This window comes from Leucopleurus acutus (assembly GCF_964270905.1).
Source record: "Leucopleurus acutus genome assembly, chromosome: 6".
NCBI classification, from domain to species: Eukaryota; Metazoa; Chordata; class Mammalia; order Artiodactyla; family Delphinidae; genus Leucopleurus; species Leucopleurus acutus.
This window is the reverse complement of record NC_139149.1, coordinates 55,809,619-55,831,278: the sequence shown is the minus strand read 5'-3', so window position 1 is coordinate 55,831,278 and position 21,660 is coordinate 55,809,619. Positions and strand designations below refer to the sequence as shown.

The window sequence follows — 21,660 nt, the reverse complement described above, 5'->3', positions numbered from 1 at the left end:
AACAACAAAGAATGAGGAACACATAGTGTAATATGTGAGTCAATGACTTGTTGGTATAGACTGAGTATGTTCAAGACAACGAAATACTAAGTAAGGGAATCCTTATTGGTTACAGTTAGGCAAGGATGACTTGACAGGAGTATCTCAAGTGGGTCTAGTAGGGCTTGGTTTGGCACTCAGGGGCCAGAGGCTAGCTCTAAGCAAGAGGATAAGCTTAGAACTTAAACTTAGAACTCTTATGGGAGTAAGAGGAACTGTGTGAACTCAAAGGAAGAGGGGGGAGAAATACCAGTGGCCTCCAGCATGGTGGTAGCAATAAACCAGGAAACAAAGAGGATGAAAGGAACCTTTCTTTTTTCATGGAGATTCTGACTTGTAGTAGATTCTCTACCTGATTTGGATTCTAATTAAAAAACCTAGAGTCTTAAATATTTTTAAAGCTCAGTTGAAAGAAGGCCTTTTGAAAGGTAAATGATATACATCTTGTCACCATCACAAAGACTTTATAAGCAAAGAAGATAACTTCCATAGTTTCAACATAAAAGTTGGGACTGCTGAAAGCAGGCTGGGGTGGAAGGAGAAGGTGGAGGAGGACCCTAACAGGAGAAAAGGACACTGAGAAAAAGGAAGGAGAGACCTAGTAAGAGCCTCTGATAAGGGTCCTTAGTAACAGCAATACCTAACACATCTTGAAGGCCAGCTAGACGTCCGCTACACCAGGAATCCTGGCAGCCATACCAGTAAGAATCATAATTATCTCCCGCTGTTGTGATATAGATAGAAAAATGAGACGGATGGAGACATCTAGGTTAAGTGTTTTTCTCATAGCCCTTGAAGGGTGCCTAGAAGATAGAATGCGAGCAGTGATTTCTCTCCCACACAAAGCTCTTTGGAAAAAGAAAGAAAGAAAGAAAAAAAAACTTGAATGCATAACTTACCTGGAAGCAATTTTCCAGTGTGTTCTCCCATTTCAGTCTGGTAGAACAGCTGGCCATGTTTTTTTGGTAGTAATTTTCATCTTCTTTTGACAACTTCTCAGTTGATTTTTTCAGTTTATTGAGGAGCTAAGGTAAAACATCAGTGTCACATATTTATGAACGCATTTATGAAAGCCCTTTGTAATTCTGGAGAAAGAATTATATGCATCCCTATGATGGTTTCTCATCTCCCAGCTAAAGTCATAAACAGGGACTAGAGATGACAAAATTAAAGACCTTTCTCAGAAAACAGGGATGTCAGAACTGAAAGGAAACCTAAGAGCCTTTCAATAGGATTCCTACAATTTTTCACATGAGGAAATGGAGGTCCTTAAATACCATGTGATATGCCCACTTTCATCAGATGAAGGAAGAGGTCAAATGACAGGTGCAGAGAAGCAAGTACAGATCAGGAACCTCCAACTCAAGACTGTAATCTACCAATGATTCCCATTCTCTTATTTCGTAAATCCTTCAGGCCTCCGCATTTCTTACCGGGACAGGTAGAGATTCGCACAATCAGATAATTTATAAAACTAGCATTAGGCCTGGAGACCATCCTCTCACTTCACTTTCACTATTTAAACTCTGCATTATAACTCTGGAATCAGACTTCAGGATTAGAGTCCTGGTTCTGACTACAAGTGAGTTACTTAAACTTCAAAAGCCACAGTTTTCTCATCTCTGTGATGGGGACAGCGATGCTCCCACTTCACTGTGTTGCTCCGAGGAATCAAGCAGGTGATACAGGTAAGGAACAGGGCACACTGCTTGACAGTTAGTATAGCACTCAAAGACTAGTGAGTGTTACTATTACTAGTGAAGAAAGAGCCTGAGATACATGCCATTGTTCACTGCAAGTTATGGACAGCTTGACAAATGCTTTCCTGTCATCCTGACCCCCAATGATACGCTCCTTCACAAAGAGCCCCTTCTAGCCAGTCACCAAAATTGGCCATCCTGATTGTGAAAATCAAAGTAATACAAAACTCTCTGGACCAGGGTAGTTTGAATTGAATTCTCAAAATGCTCAGACACATAATTTCACATCTCTGAGAAAGGAAGAAGTTGTATTTACATGAATGATTCTCAGACTTTAATATGCCTAGGAATGACCAGAGATTCTTGGAAAGTTGCAGATTTTCAGGGTTCCACCAATAGCAATACTGATTCAGTAGCTCGGTAGTGGGATCAGGAAATCTGAATTTTCACTGCCTCCTCAGATGATTCTGATGCAAATGGTCCTCAAGCCACAGTTCAAGGAGTACCAAGGAGCCCTGTGATTTAAGCAGCTTAGGATTTTCAAGGACAGAGATAAAGGTTTTTAAGAATGCTCCCCTTTATGTTTAAGGACATTTTGACTACAGTTTCAGTAGTGAAGAAGATTCGTCCAAAATGCTGAATATGAACACCACTCACTTTATTATTCCAGTTGATATGCTAGCCATTCAACTGTCCCTCAGCTCTGATGTATGACCTACCCAGGACACGGATGGTTTTGTATATCAAGTGTAATGAGCCATTTATCTATAGAGATATGAGCTTGTGAATTTTAGCCTGATAATGATACAGAGAAAGGGTTGAATGTGTACCATGGCTATACTTGGCTAAGTCATTGTTCTTTGATTCTTACTGAGTATGCCCAGCAATGAGAACAGAGTCAATCTGGAGACTGATTGCACATATCTCTACCTGTCCTGGTAAGAAATGCCAAGGCCTGAAGGATTTACAGAATAAGAGTACAGGAATCATTGGTAGATTACAGTCTTGAGTTGGAGGTTCCTGATCTGTACTTGCTTCTTCTCACCACTCACGTTCATCAGCCTACACTCTATAGCTATTGACTAGAAGTTTCTGCTCAGCAAATTTGCAGCAAATAACCCCAAACATATACAGAAGAAGAATGGAGACTCTTATATTCTTATTTAAGGAACTTCTCAGAAAATTTCCTAAAATTTGTCAAAGATAAATACTTTTTCTTTCCTCTTTTCTTTCTCTTGGAACAAACATCGATTCATTAATTCATTAATTCATTCATCAAACATTTCTTGACTGCCACACCGCGTCATGTACTAGACACTGGGAATAGATAAAGGAACTAGATAGGCTCCCTCTCTAGTCAAGGACCCACACAGGCCATTGTTATCCTGTTTGATAGATCCCAAGATGATAGAAGTATTCAGGTGTCACAGAGTGGGTGCTCACAGAAATGATCCCTGTGTGAATAAACCTAAAATGAAAGTAGGAATTGGTGAGGCAAAATAGCATGACATGACACCAAAAAATATTTTGGTGAGGTTGGAGCACACAGTTTGAGAGAAATAATAGCAAGTGAAAATGCTGAAAAGTTAAGCAAGGGCCAAGTCAGGGAGGGTCTTGAGGGCCACATAAAAGAGTTTGTGCTTTATCCTGAGGTCACCTGGAAACCTTTGAAGGCTTTTTAAAGGAGAATAATATGCTCAGATTTGAGTTCCAGAAAAGTCAGCTTGGCTTGTGTATGGGGGATAAGGAGAGGAAACACTGAAAGCCAAGACACCAATTTGTCAGTTGGAGTAACCCAAGCAGTGGTGATGGTGGCCTGGGAGAGAGTAGTGGCAGTGGGGATAGATATAAGTAGATAAATTCAGGAAGTATTTGGTTTAGGACTTAGAATTGGGAGGATATGGTAGATGGTGATATTCAAATATATAAAAAACAGAGGAATAAAAAATATTTTTGGTAGAGGGAAGTGATGGTTCTGATTTTGGATATTGAGTTTGAGATGCCAGAGAGCAGTTCAGAGACTGGTTTGGGCTGGAGATATAAGTTTGGGTATTGTCAGCAGAGACATGGTAGCCAAAGCCTTGAGGGTATATTTGTTGAGTACGTGCTATGTATTGAACACTTGATATTGAGAGTACTGTGTGGGACGCTGGAGATATGATGCCGAATAAAACAGAATGAGGCCCAGGAGAGAAATCATCAGGCACAACAATATAGAAAGTTCAGGCAGAACGAGGGAAGTCCATAAAGGAGCTTAAGAAAAAATTGACAGAAAGGAAAACCAAAAGAGTAAGATGGCGTTGTAGTTAAAAGAAGAGAATGTTTCTAGAAGGGGAAAGTCAATGATGCTTAATGCTTCTAAGAAATTAAATGAAGTCAGAACTGGAAAGCACCCATTAGCTTTAGCAACAAGGACCACGTATTCAATGGTAAGAACATTTCTAGCGAATTGGTGGGGAAAGCTTGGTCGGTGGTTTGAGGAGTGAACGGGAGATGAAGTGGAGACAGAGCACAGATAACCCTTCCAATAAATCTTATTGTAAAAAGAAAGAGATGATGATATCTGGAGAGGAGCAGGAATAGGAATATCAGGGAGACAAAGGGTGTCTCCCTGATTCTTCCTACTCTCCCAAGATAGAGGGAAGTTGAAAAGGCTGATGGGAAGCAACCCTTAGAGATACAGGAGAGAAGGGAATAATCCAGGGAAGGGCCTCTGAGAGGAGGCTGGGATGGGAATCAGAGCACAGGATGAAGAATTGGCCTGTCGCATTGCACACAGGACTTCAGTAGGGAGGTGGCTGTACTGACTTCTATTTACTCTGTGATGCTGGAGGCAAGATGGTCTGCTGAGAGTGGGTGGTGAGGATGGAGGAGTGAGAAGAATGGAGATGTAGATCAGCTTCTGGTGAGAACAAGGACTGCTGAGCAGGAAAACAGGAAGGATTGCTGAGCAGCACCGAACCAGCCCGGCTCAAGTGGGAGATCATGGGCACGTCTGTGTGAGATGCAAAAATGAACGCCGCCTTAGGCGTTGAGCTTTAGGACTAAAAAAGAGAAAGCTACCAGATAAAGTGATGACGATGGTAGGGGTCTGTGTTGTAATGACAGCCAAGGGCTATGGTTGACAGGACCAGGTGGAGGAGGGCAGGGGAGGATCATGAACTTCCGCCTCCCAGGGAGGCTGCTAATGAGGGAAGGAAGCAAAAATTTACCACTTAGCTGCCCACGCTTTTGCCTTTGTCATTCCTCGACATCAATAAAGAATAGCTTCTAATGAGGGCTCCAAATGCCCACAACGAGGCCCTGGGGCTTAGGCTTTTAACTTACTTTGGTTTTGCCTCCTCTTCGGAAGCTGTCTCATTATTCAGTACCTGTTATGATCATTTCAAACTGTGAAGACTGACACAAGAACCTTGTAATATCTTGCTAACAATGAATCTAAGTTATTCAACTGATAGTTTACTCAGATGAAATAATAGAGTTACTTGGCAATGACAATTCTCTTTTTCTTTTAAGAATGTTTTGGGTTGCAGTGGTGCTGCCTGCACTTCCTTAGGGGGACTCCATCTCTGGGGGAAGATATTGACTATTTCAAAGGTTTCCAATCTGGGGCACATACCATAAGGGGTGTCCAAGATAATCTAATACTCCAATATTAGTTGTGTTCATTTTTGCCTAAAAAGAGTGTTCAAGCTTACTCTTATTCAATATATGAATGGATATTGGTGCCCATGTGTGGACAGCTGAGGATTCTGAAGTGTTCTGGAGGGAGAGTGGGAGTTTTATAACATGAGAAGCTGATGTGGGTCCCACAGATGCTTTCACTCTCAACATCCTGGGACATGTGCCCATCGGCAGGAGTCTGGATCATACGGATTTACAGATTTATTATCCACTTTAATTAGGTTAACACACACAAAATGAACACATGCCCTAAAAAGATGCCTGCTACGAAGCTGCAGATTGATGTTAATACAAACAATGCAAGCACAAGAAAGCCACAGGAAAACGCCAGAGCTGACGTTTTCTCCCACTCCCGATTACAGGTGCATCATCACCCACATGAAAAGGCAAAAACTGGCATGATCTAGTGAGAGCTGATGAGAAGTTGACCAAAAGACTGACATTATCAAGAAGACATACTAGAAATACAAATTTATATTTACTACGGGTAAGGGTGAGCCTTGCCCCACGTGTATATTTTGTCTGTATATATCCCTTAATCACTATATGAAGACATCATGATTAGCTAATCACTGAAAATATTATTTCATTTTTACCACATCCTTCAAATATTTCTACTTTTTTATGTTGTATAATGTTCATAACAGTTTAATATAAAAAGTATTCTATATAATATACAAGATAGGTAAAGTACATTATATAATACATTATGCTACGTGTATGTATTTTTTACTTATTTGGGGTGTGAGCTGAGAGGTGTTTAATCGGGCTCCTTATCAAAAATATTGGAGGGGCTTCCCTGGTGGCGCAGTGGTTGAGAATCTGCCTGCTAATGCAGGGGACACGGGTTCGTGCCCTGGTCTGGGAAGATCCCACATGCCGCGGAGCAACTAGGCCTTTGAGCCACAGCTACTGAGCCTGCGCGTCTGGAGCCTGTGGTCTGCAACAAGAGAGGCCGCAATAGCGAGGCCCGCGCATCGCGATGAAGAGTGGCCCCCACTTGCCACAACTAGAGAAAGCCCTCGCACAGAAACGAAGACCCAACACAGCCCAAAATAAATAAATTAATAAAAAAGAAAAAAAAAAGAACTTAGCACAGTGCCCAGCACACAGTAGATAATTTAAATATATATATATATATATAGGACACCACTGGTTTAATTTGTCATCTGTCAATAATACCTTTTGAAAATAAACGGGGACTGGGACTTCCCTGGTGGTCCAGTGGGTAAAACTCTGAGCTCCCAATGCAGCGGGCCCGGGTTCGATCCCTGGTCAGGGAACTAGATCCTGCATGCATGCAGCAACTAAGAGTTCACATGCCGCAACTAAGAGTCTGCACGCTGCAACTAAGAAGCCCACATGCCGCAACTATGAGCCCGCATGCCACCAGGAAGATCCTGCGTGCCACAACTAAGACCCAGAGCAGCCAAAATAAATAAATATTTTTTTTGGAAAAGATCTTTAAAATATATATATATATGGGGACGAGGAATAACTTAGGATCCTTCTCATATTCTGCCACACTACAGCCCTGCAGAGACCCCGCACAGAGGGGGAATCAGCCACTTCTCCTGTGTTCATAGCTAAGGGCAGGAAGCCCATCCATCTCTAAGCCATATGCACTCAGCTGGCCATGAGAGGTTACCTTCTGCTTCTCCTTCTCGGTCGTAATTTGCTTGGAGCTTTCTACAAGATGGAAAAGCGCTTCGTGCTTCTTGGTACTAACCATCAATTTCTTCTTGGCCTAGAGTCAAAAACATACAAAAAAAGCAAAAAAGGATCAGAAACTGATATCAAGAGAAAAACTCTTCTGTTCTGGAACAAGTCATGTTCACATGCTAGCTTGAATGATTGTGTATGTTTAGTTCTTCATTTCTGCCCTCACCTCAAAATCTGCCTAAAATATCACAGTGGCTAACATTTTGCCCTGAGAACCACTGCATATTTTTTTCATTACACTGAGTTCATTCAAGAGGGTTATACATTTTGTTAAATCACTGAAGGCTTCCGAGTTTCCGAAACATTGTTCTAGCTAGCATAACGGAAGGCAATGGCTTTACCACCCCCCGTACCCCTGCCAAAAAAATCACAACAAACATGGAAGACTGCTGGCATCATTCTTTTAAATCTGCTTGGCCACAATTGAGGTCATTTTAAGATGCTCTCTTAAAACTTAGAGCAAAAGAACAATTTTGCTCCCTGATGCCTGGCCTTGAGAGCTGGGCATCTGCCTGGCATCTTGTGAACTACCCTGCATTTGTGGTGGGCAGGCTGAGGGAGGGGTCAGGAAGGAAGCAGCATTCAAAGTCCCTTACTCTGTTGATGCCTCCAGCCTTGGCCTGGGTTATGATGTGGGTGATCCGTCATTCCCTATACAGTCCCAGCTTGGCAGAACAGGATGCTCCAGAGATAAAACCAACAGCATTTGGTCTGAGTTGGATTTAGCCTATTCAGGAACTGGGTTGATTGAAAGATGGTATGGTTTTTCACCTCAAGTTGCAATGACTGTAAAACCAGACAATGAAGGGAAAAGTCCAGGTCTTTCTTTCCCTAGGAAGTCAGAGGCAAAGCCTTCTGAAGGTCTCTAAACATATGAAACCTCTACAAAATGGATTTCAAGGAACAAGAAGCTCAGAGACCCTCCCCTCCACCTTCTGTCAGTCACATGCCTGCTGATAAATGAGAGTAGGAGCCAGGAGCATTTGCTTCTTTAAGGCTCTTCATTCGAGTCTCCAAAACAGACTACACCGCATTACTGACATGCTGAATCCCTTGAATTGTAACTGGAGAGAAAGCTATTATAGTGCAAGCATTTTATGTTGTCTAATTTCTCTGTCAATCTTCATAAAAAATAAAATCGTTCTATTTAGAAAAATTACTTGATGGAAACTGGGAAATAAAAAAAGATTTTTTTTTTGTTCCTGAAAGCAGCAGCAGTTACTGAGCAGTTTCTCTTTTGGTCCATTGTATTGCATTTCCTGTGAAAGCTGAATATTTACAGAATGTATTTTTAAAAACAAATTCTGTTTAAGAAACCTCATAAAATCAAGAGCAAAACTGAAAACAAACGACTGGACCCTTGTTTATGGGACCTTTAAATATTCACTATAAAAGTGATTCTTGTGAGCATCCCTTTACCAGGACTGTTATTATGGGCACAGAAATTCATTTATCTCAAACATTTCTGATTAATGTCCTTGTCTTATGGGGTCCTTGGTTCCAGCAGGAGCTTCAGAGGCAACACTGAGGGCTGAGATGCGGCCGCCTGTTTCTGAGGGTGTCTCCGCTTTTTTTGCACTCATGGCCATCTACTTGGGAAAGAAAGTTCTCTTTGGGCACCAACCCTTTGGAGATGAAAGAGAGAATTTCAACTTTGGTAGCACAAGTCCCCTCAAAGGGAATCATTGGGTTTTCCGAGCAGATTCCCTCTCCACTGGCTTCTAGTCCTTCCTACTCGAAATGAGTTCCTCCTAAACTGGATTGTTCTAGAATAATCATATATATATATATATATATATATATATATATATATATATATAGGCACCACCTGTGATTATCTCTGCTTAAGACCCTGTAATGATATGCTCTAAATTTTCACACCAGATCATAATTCCTCTCCTTAGAAGTCATTCACTCTTTCCTGCACACATATTATCTAGCCAACTAAATTTTAAATTACATGGAAACAAGAACCATGTCTTAGTACAGTGTGGTGCACAAGGAGTGGGCCGTACATACTTGTGAAACCAATACAGGAATCCCCCTTTACACATCTTTGCCCACCCGTCACTGTGCTCCTCTCACTGGTGAGACAGAGACCACAAATGCCCTTATAAAAGATAAAACCACAACTCAGTACTCATATCTTGCCCGAAGTTTCAAATTATACAGAGAGGCAGTCAGCGTAGGTAATGCTTAAGGGCAGTGACCTTGGAGCCCAGTGACGTGGAATAATTCTTGGTTCAACCATTAACCAGCTTTGTAACATTAAGCAATTATTAACCTCTGTGTCTCTGCTTCCCCACTCATCTATAAAATGGGACAACACAAGGTCATATACCACATTGGTTGGTTTTTGTGATGATTCAACACATAAATATATAGCACTTGACATACAATAAACACTACATATTAGCTATAAATAAAAGTCATATTTAGAGTTCTGCTCCTCTATTGATTTAGTTCAAAGATATATCTATATAATAACTCAGACGAGAAAACATTTTGCTTTTCAGTTAGCACTTAGAAATACTGACACTAAAACACACGATCACATTTGTACAAAAGCCAAAAGCTTCAATCCTGAATATTGGGTTTACACAAATGACATTTGTGTATACTTGCCTTAATTTGATGATTCCAGTTGCTAATGACAAGATTTGCTGTCTTTTCAACTTCATTATCAAGCTATCAAAGGGAAAAAAAGAAAAAAAAATTTTTTTTTACTGTCTTCTTGTTGAGTCACAGTGCTGGCTTATTAATTCTGGTACAATTAGTAGCACAATTAAGTGGAATTTTAAAATCCTATAGAGGACATATTTCCTGAGAAAAGTGGTCAAGTCTCTTTTCCTCAGGTCAAGAATCCCTTCACAAGATTTACCCTGAATGTATTTAGTAAGATAATTATTTTTAATATATAACTCTGTAGAAACAATATAAATGGGTACAATCTGTGTGGAGGAGTATCTTGCATAGTTTGGTATCACTTCCAGTCCCATTACTTCCTCTTCAGCATTATTCCATGTGGCCCAAATTTTAATACCATGAGATTCAGTAAAAGTCCTAGCAGTGCTAATTTTACTAACTCTCTTATTGCCTCTAAAGTGAATATTGCTTTAATTTCAAAAAGATTGAATTATTAATCATAATTAACTTTTTCTCCTACTTTAAAATAGCCAATGGGGCAGTAAATGATGAAAATGGAACTAGGCAACCTCCTGAGGAGATCAGACTTAAGTTAGCGCAGAACCTTTTCTCCTGAACAATAGACCTTTCTTCAAAACCCACAGATCAGCCATTACTCAACCACTCTGAGATCTAGCAACACTGCACTTTTTTCTTTTTCAGTTCATTAAATTTGGAATATGTGGTTTAGCACAACAAATACAATTAAAATAATTTTATGCACTATGTCACTTTTGACTCTATGTTTCTGAAATATGGAACAAGTTCACTTTAAAAAATTCGACTTTTTTGTGAGAAAATGTGGCAGGGTGATAGGGGTGCAACAGAGAGGGGCAGATGCTAAAAAGAAGATTATAAACTGGACCAGCATTCTGAGGCGACCATGACATTAATTATCTAAAGCACTGTGATCATAGCACTGTGCCTAATTTAGTAAGTACTAAGGAAATTCTAGTGATTATCATATTATTATGTGGTATGAAAATATTTTGTTATTAATGAAGTATAGACTAGTGTTTGGCTTTTATTAAGTTGGTTTGCAAAGGCAGAAGATTATATTACTTTCTAGTAATTCCTGTAAACTTCCCCCATCACCCTAGCCCTAAGGAGAACATCCATTCTGGTAAAAATACATGGATGCCCACTAAACATCTATTCCATTTCCTGACTCAGTTTCATACGTTTGAATAAATTTTTTTTGGTATCATTTCTCTTCCATCAGGGCTTTCACAAATCCCCTCATCCTATGGACTTACTACCTTTAAGACCTGCTTTATCTGGCTGTGATCACTTGAAACTCCCCTTAGCCACTGCCCCTGCCCTTCTCAAATACCTCCTATTACTGCTCTGAACTTCTCACCTGTACCTGTCATTGACACAGATAATGACCATGACCCCATCCCTATCAGAGCTAAGCAGTGTTTATTAAATACCTCTTCATGTTGCCTGAAAATATATTTTAAAGTGCTTACTGACTGTATTACACGCAAATAAAAAGAAAACGGAACACAAATGAAATTGTTCTGGAAGGAAAAGTACACAGACAGACCAGAGAATATGCCATACAAGAGGACCAGGTGCCCTGAAAGAATTGTTTATTTTTCTTCAATTTTAAGGCTATTTGATGATTATACCTAGTATTTCTTTTACCTAATTCCAAGGTTATAAGTATAGAGAAGCATTTCCTTTAAAAAATTGCGTTTATAATTCTATTTACAAATGGTGTATCTATTCAGTGTAAAACAATGTAAATACAAAAAAGTACAAACAAATGAAATAAAAATAACCTCTAATTCCACTATCTAGAGATAATTCTTATCAACATTCTGGGGAGGTGCTTCCAGGTTTTTTTCTATGCATATATTCACACATTTATTTTACAAAACTGCGGTTATATTGTTAGATTTCCTCAGCTTGTTTTCTAATTTAGCACTACATCCCCATGTCATTAAATTCTGCTGCAATAAGATTTTTAATGGTTGCATAGTATTCTGTTGCTTGAATTCATTGTAATTTATTTTTGGATGATGAAGAAGTTTCCATTTATTCACTACTATAAACAATGCTTTAACAAACATCCTCGTACATAAATCTTTGGGTTTGTGTTTATTTTTATGATAAATTCCTGAAATGCAGGAGCACCTTTAGATCACCTTTTACTTCTTGAGCCAAAGACAGAAATCTTGCTTTAACAGGGAGAAAAGAAAGATTTTGACTCACTGATTTTCTCTTCTTTTCATGTGCACTCAGGACTTGATGAGTTGGTTTTACTGCTTCCAACTCAATTGCTTTGCCAAGTTTTCTGGAAATAGAACATGAAAGACACACAAGCCTAGTATTAGGATTTATATCTACTTTCCGAATTATTTTCTGGGGAAATAAAATGGTGTGTTAGGCATTATCTACTCAGTGCAAGTTTGCAGTGGAGTATTTGTAGCATACCCACTTTAAATATTTATGACTCCCTTTAGGGCTGGAGCAAGGCCAGCGTGTGGGTACTCACTGATGCAGGTCCGCTGCCGACTTCATGCCCTCCGAGACCCAGGCCCAGGCACTGACAACACAGCTGGAGGCAAAAACAAGGGAGCACAAGTGTGGGTGTCATTTTCCCAGGAGTCTGAGAAATAAAGCATCATGTCTGAGCCATTGCATTCGGCAACTGCACTCATATCCCTAATCCTATTTCAATTTCTCCATGGGATTAAATTCTGCCAACATATTTATTTGCACTATTGTCATTACATAAACTGCGTTTTTTTCCCAATCATTTTCCATCCTGATTTCCACTTTTCATTTCATGTCTGTAGAAAATCAGGGAAATAAAGTAGCCAAGGGTGAGAAGCCACTTAGAACAGGCAGGAGAGAGCATGCTACCCTTAAAGACAATCTTTTCAGGCTCTTCATTTCACAGATGAATAAACGGAGGCTCAGAAAAGTTAAGTTATGGAGGACTCCAGAGCCCTGGTCATGTCCTGCGTGCTGCTCTTGGGGTTGGGGTCTAGGTCCTGTTCCCTGCTGGCCTTTAGGACAAACACTCAGATGTTCTACTGTCTTGTGAGTATATCTCAGTTTAACAAAAGGGTAACTCTGTCCTGACCCTAGCAACACAAAAGGAGAATTAGGAAATATGACGCTATTTTCCTCCTACATATAGTTGGCCTTCAAACAGGAGGCCCAGTGAATCAATAAACCTCAGGGACAGAGCCAGTGTAGACTTTGATGGAAGGGAAGGGACAGATCGGTGCCCATACTGAGAGCAAGACGGTGCAGAGGTTTGCCTCCATATGACTTAGGCTGCACCTGGCAGCCAGAGAATGGGAGAACCACATCAAAGGATGTCAGATTTTCTGTGTATCCAAAGCCCGGCACAAAACCAGGCACAAGAGAGTACACACTGTATGCTTTCCATTATAGGAAAGTCCAGAAAAGACAAAACAATCTAGATTGAAAAAAAGCAGATCAGTGTTTCCTTGGGACTGTGTTGGGGGAAGGATTGTAGACAGGTATGAGGAGTCTTTTGGTGATAAAAATACGTATATTTTGATTTTGGTGGTGGATATATGGTGTATACATATGTCAAAATCAATCAAACCATATATTCAAAACGGGTGCGTCTTATTGCATGTAAACTAAATCTCAACAGAGTTGGTTTTTTTAAAAAAAAAGAAGCCCAAGCACACTTTCGGGAAGAGAATCTGACATTTGCCCCTGGGAGGAGCTGGGCGGCAGAGCAGGAAGGAGAAGGCGTTGGCCTCAGAGGTTCTGTGTCTGAATCCACAAGCTCCCCTTTGTTTCCTGCATGACCTTGGAAGAATCACTTGATTTCACTGATCCTCACTTAACTGGTCTTTTAGAAGAGAAACAATTTGAGTTATTATACAAGTACCTAACAGATTTTGGTATAGATAAAAGTTCAGTTAATGCTTATTATTAAATATTGTTGTACTAACCCTGGTTAACCAAGCATTCTGTTCATGCCAACTCCTTGGGAGCACCATGCTGGATTCTAGGATTGCCACACAATAAGACACACACCCCTACACCTACACCTCTCATCCTTTAGAAGGTAATCAAAACTAAAATCATAATGAACACTTAGGGAGCTTTGGCTCCAGCCAGGTATTAAACACATTTCTTGTGTTATTTCATTTACTACTCACAGGAGTTATATGAGATGTGTTTTATTTCCATTTTAAATACACAATGAGAGGTAAAATAAATTGTCCTAATTTACCTACTTGGTAAGAGGTAGAGCCAGAATTTAAACATGGGTAGTCTAAATAAAGTCTATTTATACTCAACCACTGTGCTCTACTGGTTCCTTTGCAGGCTTCTAAAATACCATCCTAAAAATCAAGCTCAAAGTCAGAGCAATTTCAAAGCCATTATTTGCTGTTATGGATAATGCCTAGGGAGTAGGAATGTGGGCTCCAGAAGCCTTCCTTTTTTCTTTCCCTCTTTCTTTTACCATCAGAAGGGGTCTTTGCAATGGCACTGCCATTGGGTGGCATCTGCAAGCATTAGTCAAAAATCTTTGTAAGGAATTATCACTAATGGACCATTTTTACAATACTAATACCTTTTTTCTCTCCCTGAAGAGAAGTAATTGACTTCATTCTCAACTGAATTGAAAAAAATGTGAACCAACATTTTTTCAGCATCTGATGTGCCAATATTTTTACATATATTACCTTGTTTAATATGCACCCCCCGATACACACACACACACACACACACACACACACACACACACATACACACAATGGAGCACATCTTGTTACTCCACATAACAGAGGAGGAAATCAAGGGAGGCCAGGTTGCTTGCTGAAGGTCATAAATTTGAGGTAAAGCAGGATTCACACTTCCTGATTTCAAGAGCTTCCGACTTAACAACACCGCTTCCCAAGTTAATATCCTCACCAAGGCCTTTTATGAATATGAGCTTAGGAGTCACAAAGACACAGGATGAACCCAGCTCTGAAATTCATTATCTGTGTGACCAGGCAAGGTTCTTAAACTCTCCAAGCCTCAAGTCCTTGTTTGTAAATAGGGATCATAAAAAGACTTCTCAGAGATTGTTGTGAGGATTAAATGTAGAGTATCTATGAAAGCATTTAACACGGTGTCTGGCACACAGTAAGAGCCCAAGAACTGGAAGCCATGCTTGACTCTCTGGACTTACCACATTTATATGAGGAAGCTGGAATTGAACATATGTCGCTTTTTATTACTTTTAGGAGTGATTTTGCCTTATCTCTTCCATATACTTACTTTTTCTTTGTGCTCTGTAATGTTTTGCTGAGTTTGGTTGCCAGTTTCTGAAGTCCTTTGGCATAACTGATCTCCAAATTTGCCCTGTTAGCAAAGGGATAGTTGTTAGATAGGATACAACGGCTGGAAATCAAGCAAAACCACACACACAGACACACACACACACAGAGACACACAAATATATGAAGGAGGACTCGGGCTGATAATGCAATGAATAAAGAGATGATTTGTCTACTATAAGGATTCTCCTGTCCTCGGTGTAATCTTTAAGGATATCCAAGAGAATCCTACAAAAGGAGAGAAGTTTTTATTTAACCTTCTTGTACACTAGTGTTATGGGTTGAACTATAATCCCCCACAAAGGTGCTTAAGTCATAACCCTGCTGTCTGTGAATGTGGCCTTATTTGGAAATAGGGTCTTTGCAAATAATCAAGTTCAGATGCAGTCACTAGGATTGGCTAGAACTCAGTATGGATGTGTCCTTATGAAAGGGAGAAATTTGGGCACAGTCACACACACACACACACACACACACACACACACACACACACACGGAGAATGCTGTGTGAAGATGAAGGGGCAGAGATTGGGATAATGTATTATAAGTTAAGGGATGCCGAAGGTAATCGTCAGCAGACCACCAGAAACTAGGAGAGAGACATGGAATAGATTCTCCCTCACAGCTCTCAGAAGGAACCAACCTGACCAAACACATTGATCTCAGACTTCCAGCCTCCAGGAATGTGAGAAAATATGTTTTTGTAGTTTAAGCTACAGTAAGAGACTGTGTAAGTTAAGTAACCCAGTCTGTAGTACCTTGTTATGGCAGTCCTAGCAAACTAATCCAGCTACTTTCCTACTTATCCTGAGAAACAAGCACCATCAGACTAGCTCTAGATTATAATAGTTGGCAATACAATAATACATTATGATGGAATTAACCAAAGAGTAACTTTCTAATGGGCCAGCACGAGATTTAGAAAATGCATTCCCATTACCTTCCATGCAGGACAAGACTCAGTAGGGAATCTGGGCATATCCTCCCAAAGAAAACTTGGTTCTTTGGATGGATTGAGTCACTCGTAGCTTAAGCTGATTTTTCTATGTCCTAATTTAAGCCCATCTATAGCTAAAATGAAGACATATTTTTATTCATTTCACTTTTCAATGAAAATAATAAAAATGTAGGATATTAAGTTCAATTTACGCTTTTTTCATCTTTATATGGACCAGAGAGTCTTTGTTGCATATTTTGCAGTCTTTTAATTCTACTTTTATTATAAAACATCATTAGAATTATTTGTGACTCCATTTCATTTGGGGAACAATCCCAGGACTCTCCAGTAATTAACTTAATCCTTGGATGTTTTTACATAGATTAGGCTCAGTGTTATAGACCAAAAAAGGAAAGACCTCTTTTATGAATGGAACCCAGAGATCATGGGCTATGGACCTATCGCTAAGATTCTCTTCATTTTTCCTCTTTAGTACAGCTGTGCTCCAAGTTATTTTTAGCACCTTTTAAAAGAAAGAAAACCATTGTAGGATGCATGTTAAGGCCTAGGTGCAGAAAATACCCATTTGGCATCAGGCCTTGGCCAAATATAAGAAAAGGTTAGGGCAAATATTTTTAAATAATGAAGATGGTAAAGAAATATCTCATAGTGTTTTAAAAAAGATTTTTCTGCTCTAGGAATATGTGGTGATTGATGGAGAGAGAAAGTCCTGGTCAGCAGCAAGCTGGGAGAGACTGCCACCCTCAATGAACTTGGATGCTCTAGAATCCCAAGAGAACGCTACGGCTCAGTAGGGTGGCTTTGGGCAATATTAAAATGAATTAATCAGACTTACCTCAAGGGGGTTTATGATAATTAAAAATTAAATTAAAAAAATTGTAATTAAATTTAAAAAATTAAAAATTTTAATTAAATTAATAATTAAATTTAATTTTTTAAAATTAAAATTTTTTAATTTTAAAAAATTAAAATTAATTTTAAAAATGTGGTAATCACCCAAACCCAACAGGGGCTCAAAGACTGAAATGATTTTTATTGATTTGCACAACCTGAGCCCTGGCTCCCTCTCTGATTTCCCCTCCTACTAGTCATCCCCTTGTTCATGGTACTCTTGCTTAGTGGCCAAATGTCATCCTGCTTTAGGGCCTTTGCACTTGCTGTGGCCTCTGCCATGTATTCCTTCTGCTACATAACCCCATGGCATTCTTCTTCACGTCAACCCCAACAAGTCTTGTTCAAACATCACCACCTCAGAGGCTACCCTATCGAAAAGAGCATTCTTGTCACTATCTCCCTACAGCTTTATTTATGCCCTAGCATTTATCACTATCTTACATCACATAATTTTTTACTGTGCTTCTGTGAATACCCCTAGAGTGTAAGCTCCATAAGGGTAAAGATTTTGTGTTGCTCATTGCTATATCCCGAGGCCTAGAACAGTGCCTGCCATGTTATTGGTGCTTACTATGTATTTCTTGAATGAATGAATGGACTTCCCATCAGGTCTTGGTTAGAATTTTTAACCAGTCTCCACTACAAGTCTGTTCTCATTTCACCACTTTTGAAAACTTTAAACTGCTGAAGTATTTAAATTCAGTCCCACAGGTTTGAGGTGTGCTCAGCTCTGATGTCAGCGTACATGGCTTTCTAGCACTTGCAATAGCTAGACTCATTAAACCCTCTCCTAATCCGTCTTTAACCAGAGGGTTCCTTAGGACTTTCCTTTCCAGCATTCCATTCTTACTTGGAAGCAGCACATAGAACATTAAATATGATGATGCATTTGTGCTCAGCTGGTGCTGGGCACCAAAAATTTCTTAATATTTATTTTTCTAATGTTATTATGAGTATGCATCCAAAAGGATCTCTAAACATTCAGAAATACACAGAGATGGGGAGAAGTGGGGGAAAGAATGCACATTTTTCTCATCCATCAGCTCTAGAACAATCCTGAATGGCTTCCCACAGGAAAGGGAATGCTGTCAGGCACAGCCTCTTCCTCAGAATTCAGTTTCACTTTTACCCTGTTCTTGCAGGTCCTACAGAATGGCTCAGAGGCTAAGCAGAAATAAAAAGGACAATGATGAGAGGGAAGTGTGGCATTCCCTTACATCGTTAACTTAATCTGATTCTAGAAAAAAGTTGGGCTTTGGTGTCAAGAAAGGGAGAGGGTCCTGCTCTCTTTGAATTGATGGGCTCTTGTTTTGAACCTGGCTTTATTCTTGAACCCCTGTATTTCTGCTGGCTTTCTCTTAAGTACAGTAGAAAACCAGCCTAAAGGGAGGCAATTACGAGAGGAGGGGGAGATGGTGAAAGAGTAAGACGCGGAGATCACCTTCCTCCCCACAGATACACCAGAAATACATCTACACGTGGAACAACTCCTACAGAACACCTACTGAACGCTGGCAGACCTCAGACCTCCCAAAAGGCAAGAAACTCCCCAGTACCTGGGTAGGGCAAAAGAAAAAAGAAAAAACAGAGACAAAAGGATAGGGACGGGGCCTGCACCAGTGGGACGGAGCTGTGAAGGAGGAAAGGTGTCCACACACTAGAAGCCCCTTCGCGGGTGGAGACTGCGGGTGGCGGAGGGGGGGAAGCTTCGGAGCCGCGGAGGAGAGCACAGCAACAGGGGTGTGGAGGGCAAAGCGGAGAGATTCCCGCACACAGGATCGGCGCCGACGGGCACTCACCAGCCCGACAGGCTTGTCTGCTTACCTGCCGGGGCGGGTGGGGCTGGGAACTGAGGCTCGGGCTTCAGAGGTCGGATTGCAGGGAGAGGACTGGGGTTGGCAGCGTGAACACAGCCTGCAGGGGGTTAGTGCGCCACGGCTAGCCGGGAGGGAGTCCGGGGAAAAGTCTGGGCCTACCGAAGAGGCAAGAGACTTTTTCTTCCCTCTTTGCTTCCAGGTGCGCGAGGAGAGGGGATTAAGAGCGCTGCTTAAAGGAGCTCCAGAGACGGGCGCGAGCCGCGGCTAACAGCGCGGACCCCAGAGACAGGCATGAGACGCTAAGGCTGCTGCTGCCGCCACCAAGAAGCCAGTGTGCGAGCACAGGTCACCATCCACACCCTCCTTCCGGGGAGCCTCTGCAGCCCGCCACTGCCAGGGTCCCGGGCTCCAAGGACAACTTCCGCGGGTAAACGCACGGTGCGCCTCAGGCTGGCGCAACGTCCTGCCGGCCTCTGCCGCCGCAGGCTCGCCCCTCCCTCCGTGCCCCTCCCTCCCCCCCCCCCCCACCGGCCTGAGTGAGCCAGAGCCCGCGAATCAGCGGCTCCTTTAACCCCATCCTGTCTGAGAGAAGAACAGACGCCCTCCTGCGACCTACACACAGAGGCGGGGCCAAATCCAAAGCTGAGCCCCCGTGAGCTGTGAGAACAAAGAAGAGAAAGGGAAATCTCTCCCAGCAGCCTCAGGAGCAGCGGATTAAAGCTCCACAATCAACTTGATGTACCCTGCACCTGTGGAATACCTGAATAGACAAGGAATCATCCCAAATTGAGGAGGTGGACTTTAAGAGCAAGATTTATGATTTTTCCCCTTTTCCTCTTTTTGAGAGTGTGTATGTGTATGCTTCTGTGTGAGATTTTGTCTGTATAGCTTTGCTTCCACCATTTGTCCTAGGGTTCTATATGTCCGTTTTTCTTTTTTTAAAAAAATTTTTTTTCTTAATAATTATTTTTTATGTCAATAACTTTATTTTACTTTATCTTCTTTCTTTCTTTCTTTCTTTCCTTCCTTCCCTCCTTTAGACAACGAATCATCCCAAATTGAGGAGGTGGACTTTGAAAGCAAGATTTATGATTTTTTCCCCTCTTCCTCTTTTTGAGAGAGTGTATGTGTATGCTTCCGTGTGAGATTTTGTCTGTATAGCTTTGCTTCCACCATTTCTCCTAGGGTTCTATCCGTCCTTTTTTTGTTTTTTGTTTTTTTCTTTTTTTTCTTAATAATTATTTTAATAACTTTATTATATTTTATCTTACTTTATTTTATTTTACTTTATATTTTTCTTTTTTCCTCCCTCCCTCCCTCCCTCCTTCCCTTCCTCCCTCCCTCCTTTCTTTCTTCCTTCCTTTCTTTCTTTCTTTCTTTCTTTCTTTCTTTCTTCCTACTTCTACTAATTCTTTCTTTCTACTTTTTCTCCCTTTTATTCTGAGCTGTGTGGATGAAAGGCTCTTGGTGCTACAGCCAGGAGTCAGTGCTGTGCCTCTGAGGTGGGAGAGCCAACTTCAGGACACTGGTCCACAAGAGACCTCCCAGCTCCACGTAATATCAAACAGTGAAAATCTCCCAGAGATCTCCATCTCAACACCAGCACCCAGCTTCACTCAACGACCAGCAAGCTACAGTGCTGGACACTCTATGCCAAACAACTAGCAAGACAGGAACACAACCCTACCCATTAGCAGAGAGGCTGCCTAAAATCATAATAAGTCCACAGACACCCCAAAATACACCACCAGACGTGAACCTGCCACCAGAAAGACAAGATCAAGCCTGATCCACCAGAACACAGGCACTAGTCCCCTCCACCACGAAGCCTACACAACCCACTGAACCAACCTTAGCCACTGGGGACAGACACCAAAAACAACGGGAACTACAAACCTGCAGCCTGCAAAAAGGAGACCCCAAACACAGTAAGATAAGCAAAATGAGAAGACAGAAAAACACACAGCAGATGAAGGAGCAAGATAAAAACCCACTAGACCTAACAAATGAAGAGGAAATAGGCAGTCCACCTGAAAAAGAATTCAGAATAATGACAGTAAAGATGATCTAAAATCTTGGAAATAGAATAGACAAAATGCAAGAAACGTTTAACAAGGACCTAGAAGAACTAAAGATGAAACAAACAACAATGAACAACACAATAAATGAAATTAAAAATACTCTAGATGGGATCAATAGCAGAATAACTGAGGCAGAAGAACGGATAAGTGACCTGGAAGATAAAATAGTGGAAATAACTACTGCAGAGCAGAATAAAGAAAAAAGAATGAAAAGAATTGAGGACAGTCTCAGAGACCTCTGGGACAACATTAAATGCACCAACATTCAAATTATAGGGGTTCCAGAAGAAGAAGAGAAAAAGAAAGGGACTGAGAAAATATTTGAAGAGATTATAGTTGAAAACTTCCCTAATATGGGAAAGGAAATAGTTAATCAAGTTCAGGAAGAACAGAGTCTCATACAGGATAAATCCAAGGAGAAATACGCCAAGACACATATTAATCAAACTGTCAAAAATTAAATACAAAGAAAACATATTAAAAGCAGCAAGGGAAAAACAACAAATGACACACAAGGGAATCCCCATAAGGTGAACAGCTGATCTTTCAGCAGAAACTCTGCAAGCCAGAAGGGACTGGCAGGACATATTTAAAGTGATGAAGGAGAAAAACCTAAACCAAGATTACTCTACCCAGCAAGGATCTCATTCAGATTTGATGGAGAAATTAAAACCTTTACAGACAAGCAAAAGCTAAGAGAACTCAGCACCACCAAACCAGCTTTACAACAAATACTAAAGGAACTTCTCT

The 21,660-nt window shown here is 40.8% G+C and overlaps 1 protein-coding gene across 2 annotated transcripts in view; it reads right to left on the bottom strand.

Annotated features, from left to right (window-relative positions):
* Nucleotides 1-21,660, bottom strand: part of NOSTRIN (nitric oxide synthase trafficking) — a 63,171-nt gene that overhangs the window by 21,026 nt on the left and 20,485 nt on the right. For both annotated transcript variants that reach the window (XM_082840779.1, XM_082840780.1), the window contains exons 3-8: nucleotides 15,102-15,185; nucleotides 12,334-12,396; nucleotides 12,051-12,132; nucleotides 9,771-9,833; nucleotides 7,072-7,170; nucleotides 939-1,064 (exon numbers count right to left, since the gene is read on the bottom strand). In XM_082840779.1, the coding sequence (XP_082696905.1) occupies nucleotides 939-1,064; nucleotides 7,072-7,170; nucleotides 9,771-9,833; nucleotides 12,051-12,132; nucleotides 12,334-12,396; nucleotides 15,102-15,185 (517 nt within the window). The remainder of the gene's footprint in view (nucleotides 1-938; nucleotides 1,065-7,071; nucleotides 7,171-9,770; nucleotides 9,834-12,050; nucleotides 12,133-12,333; nucleotides 12,397-15,101; nucleotides 15,186-21,660) is intronic.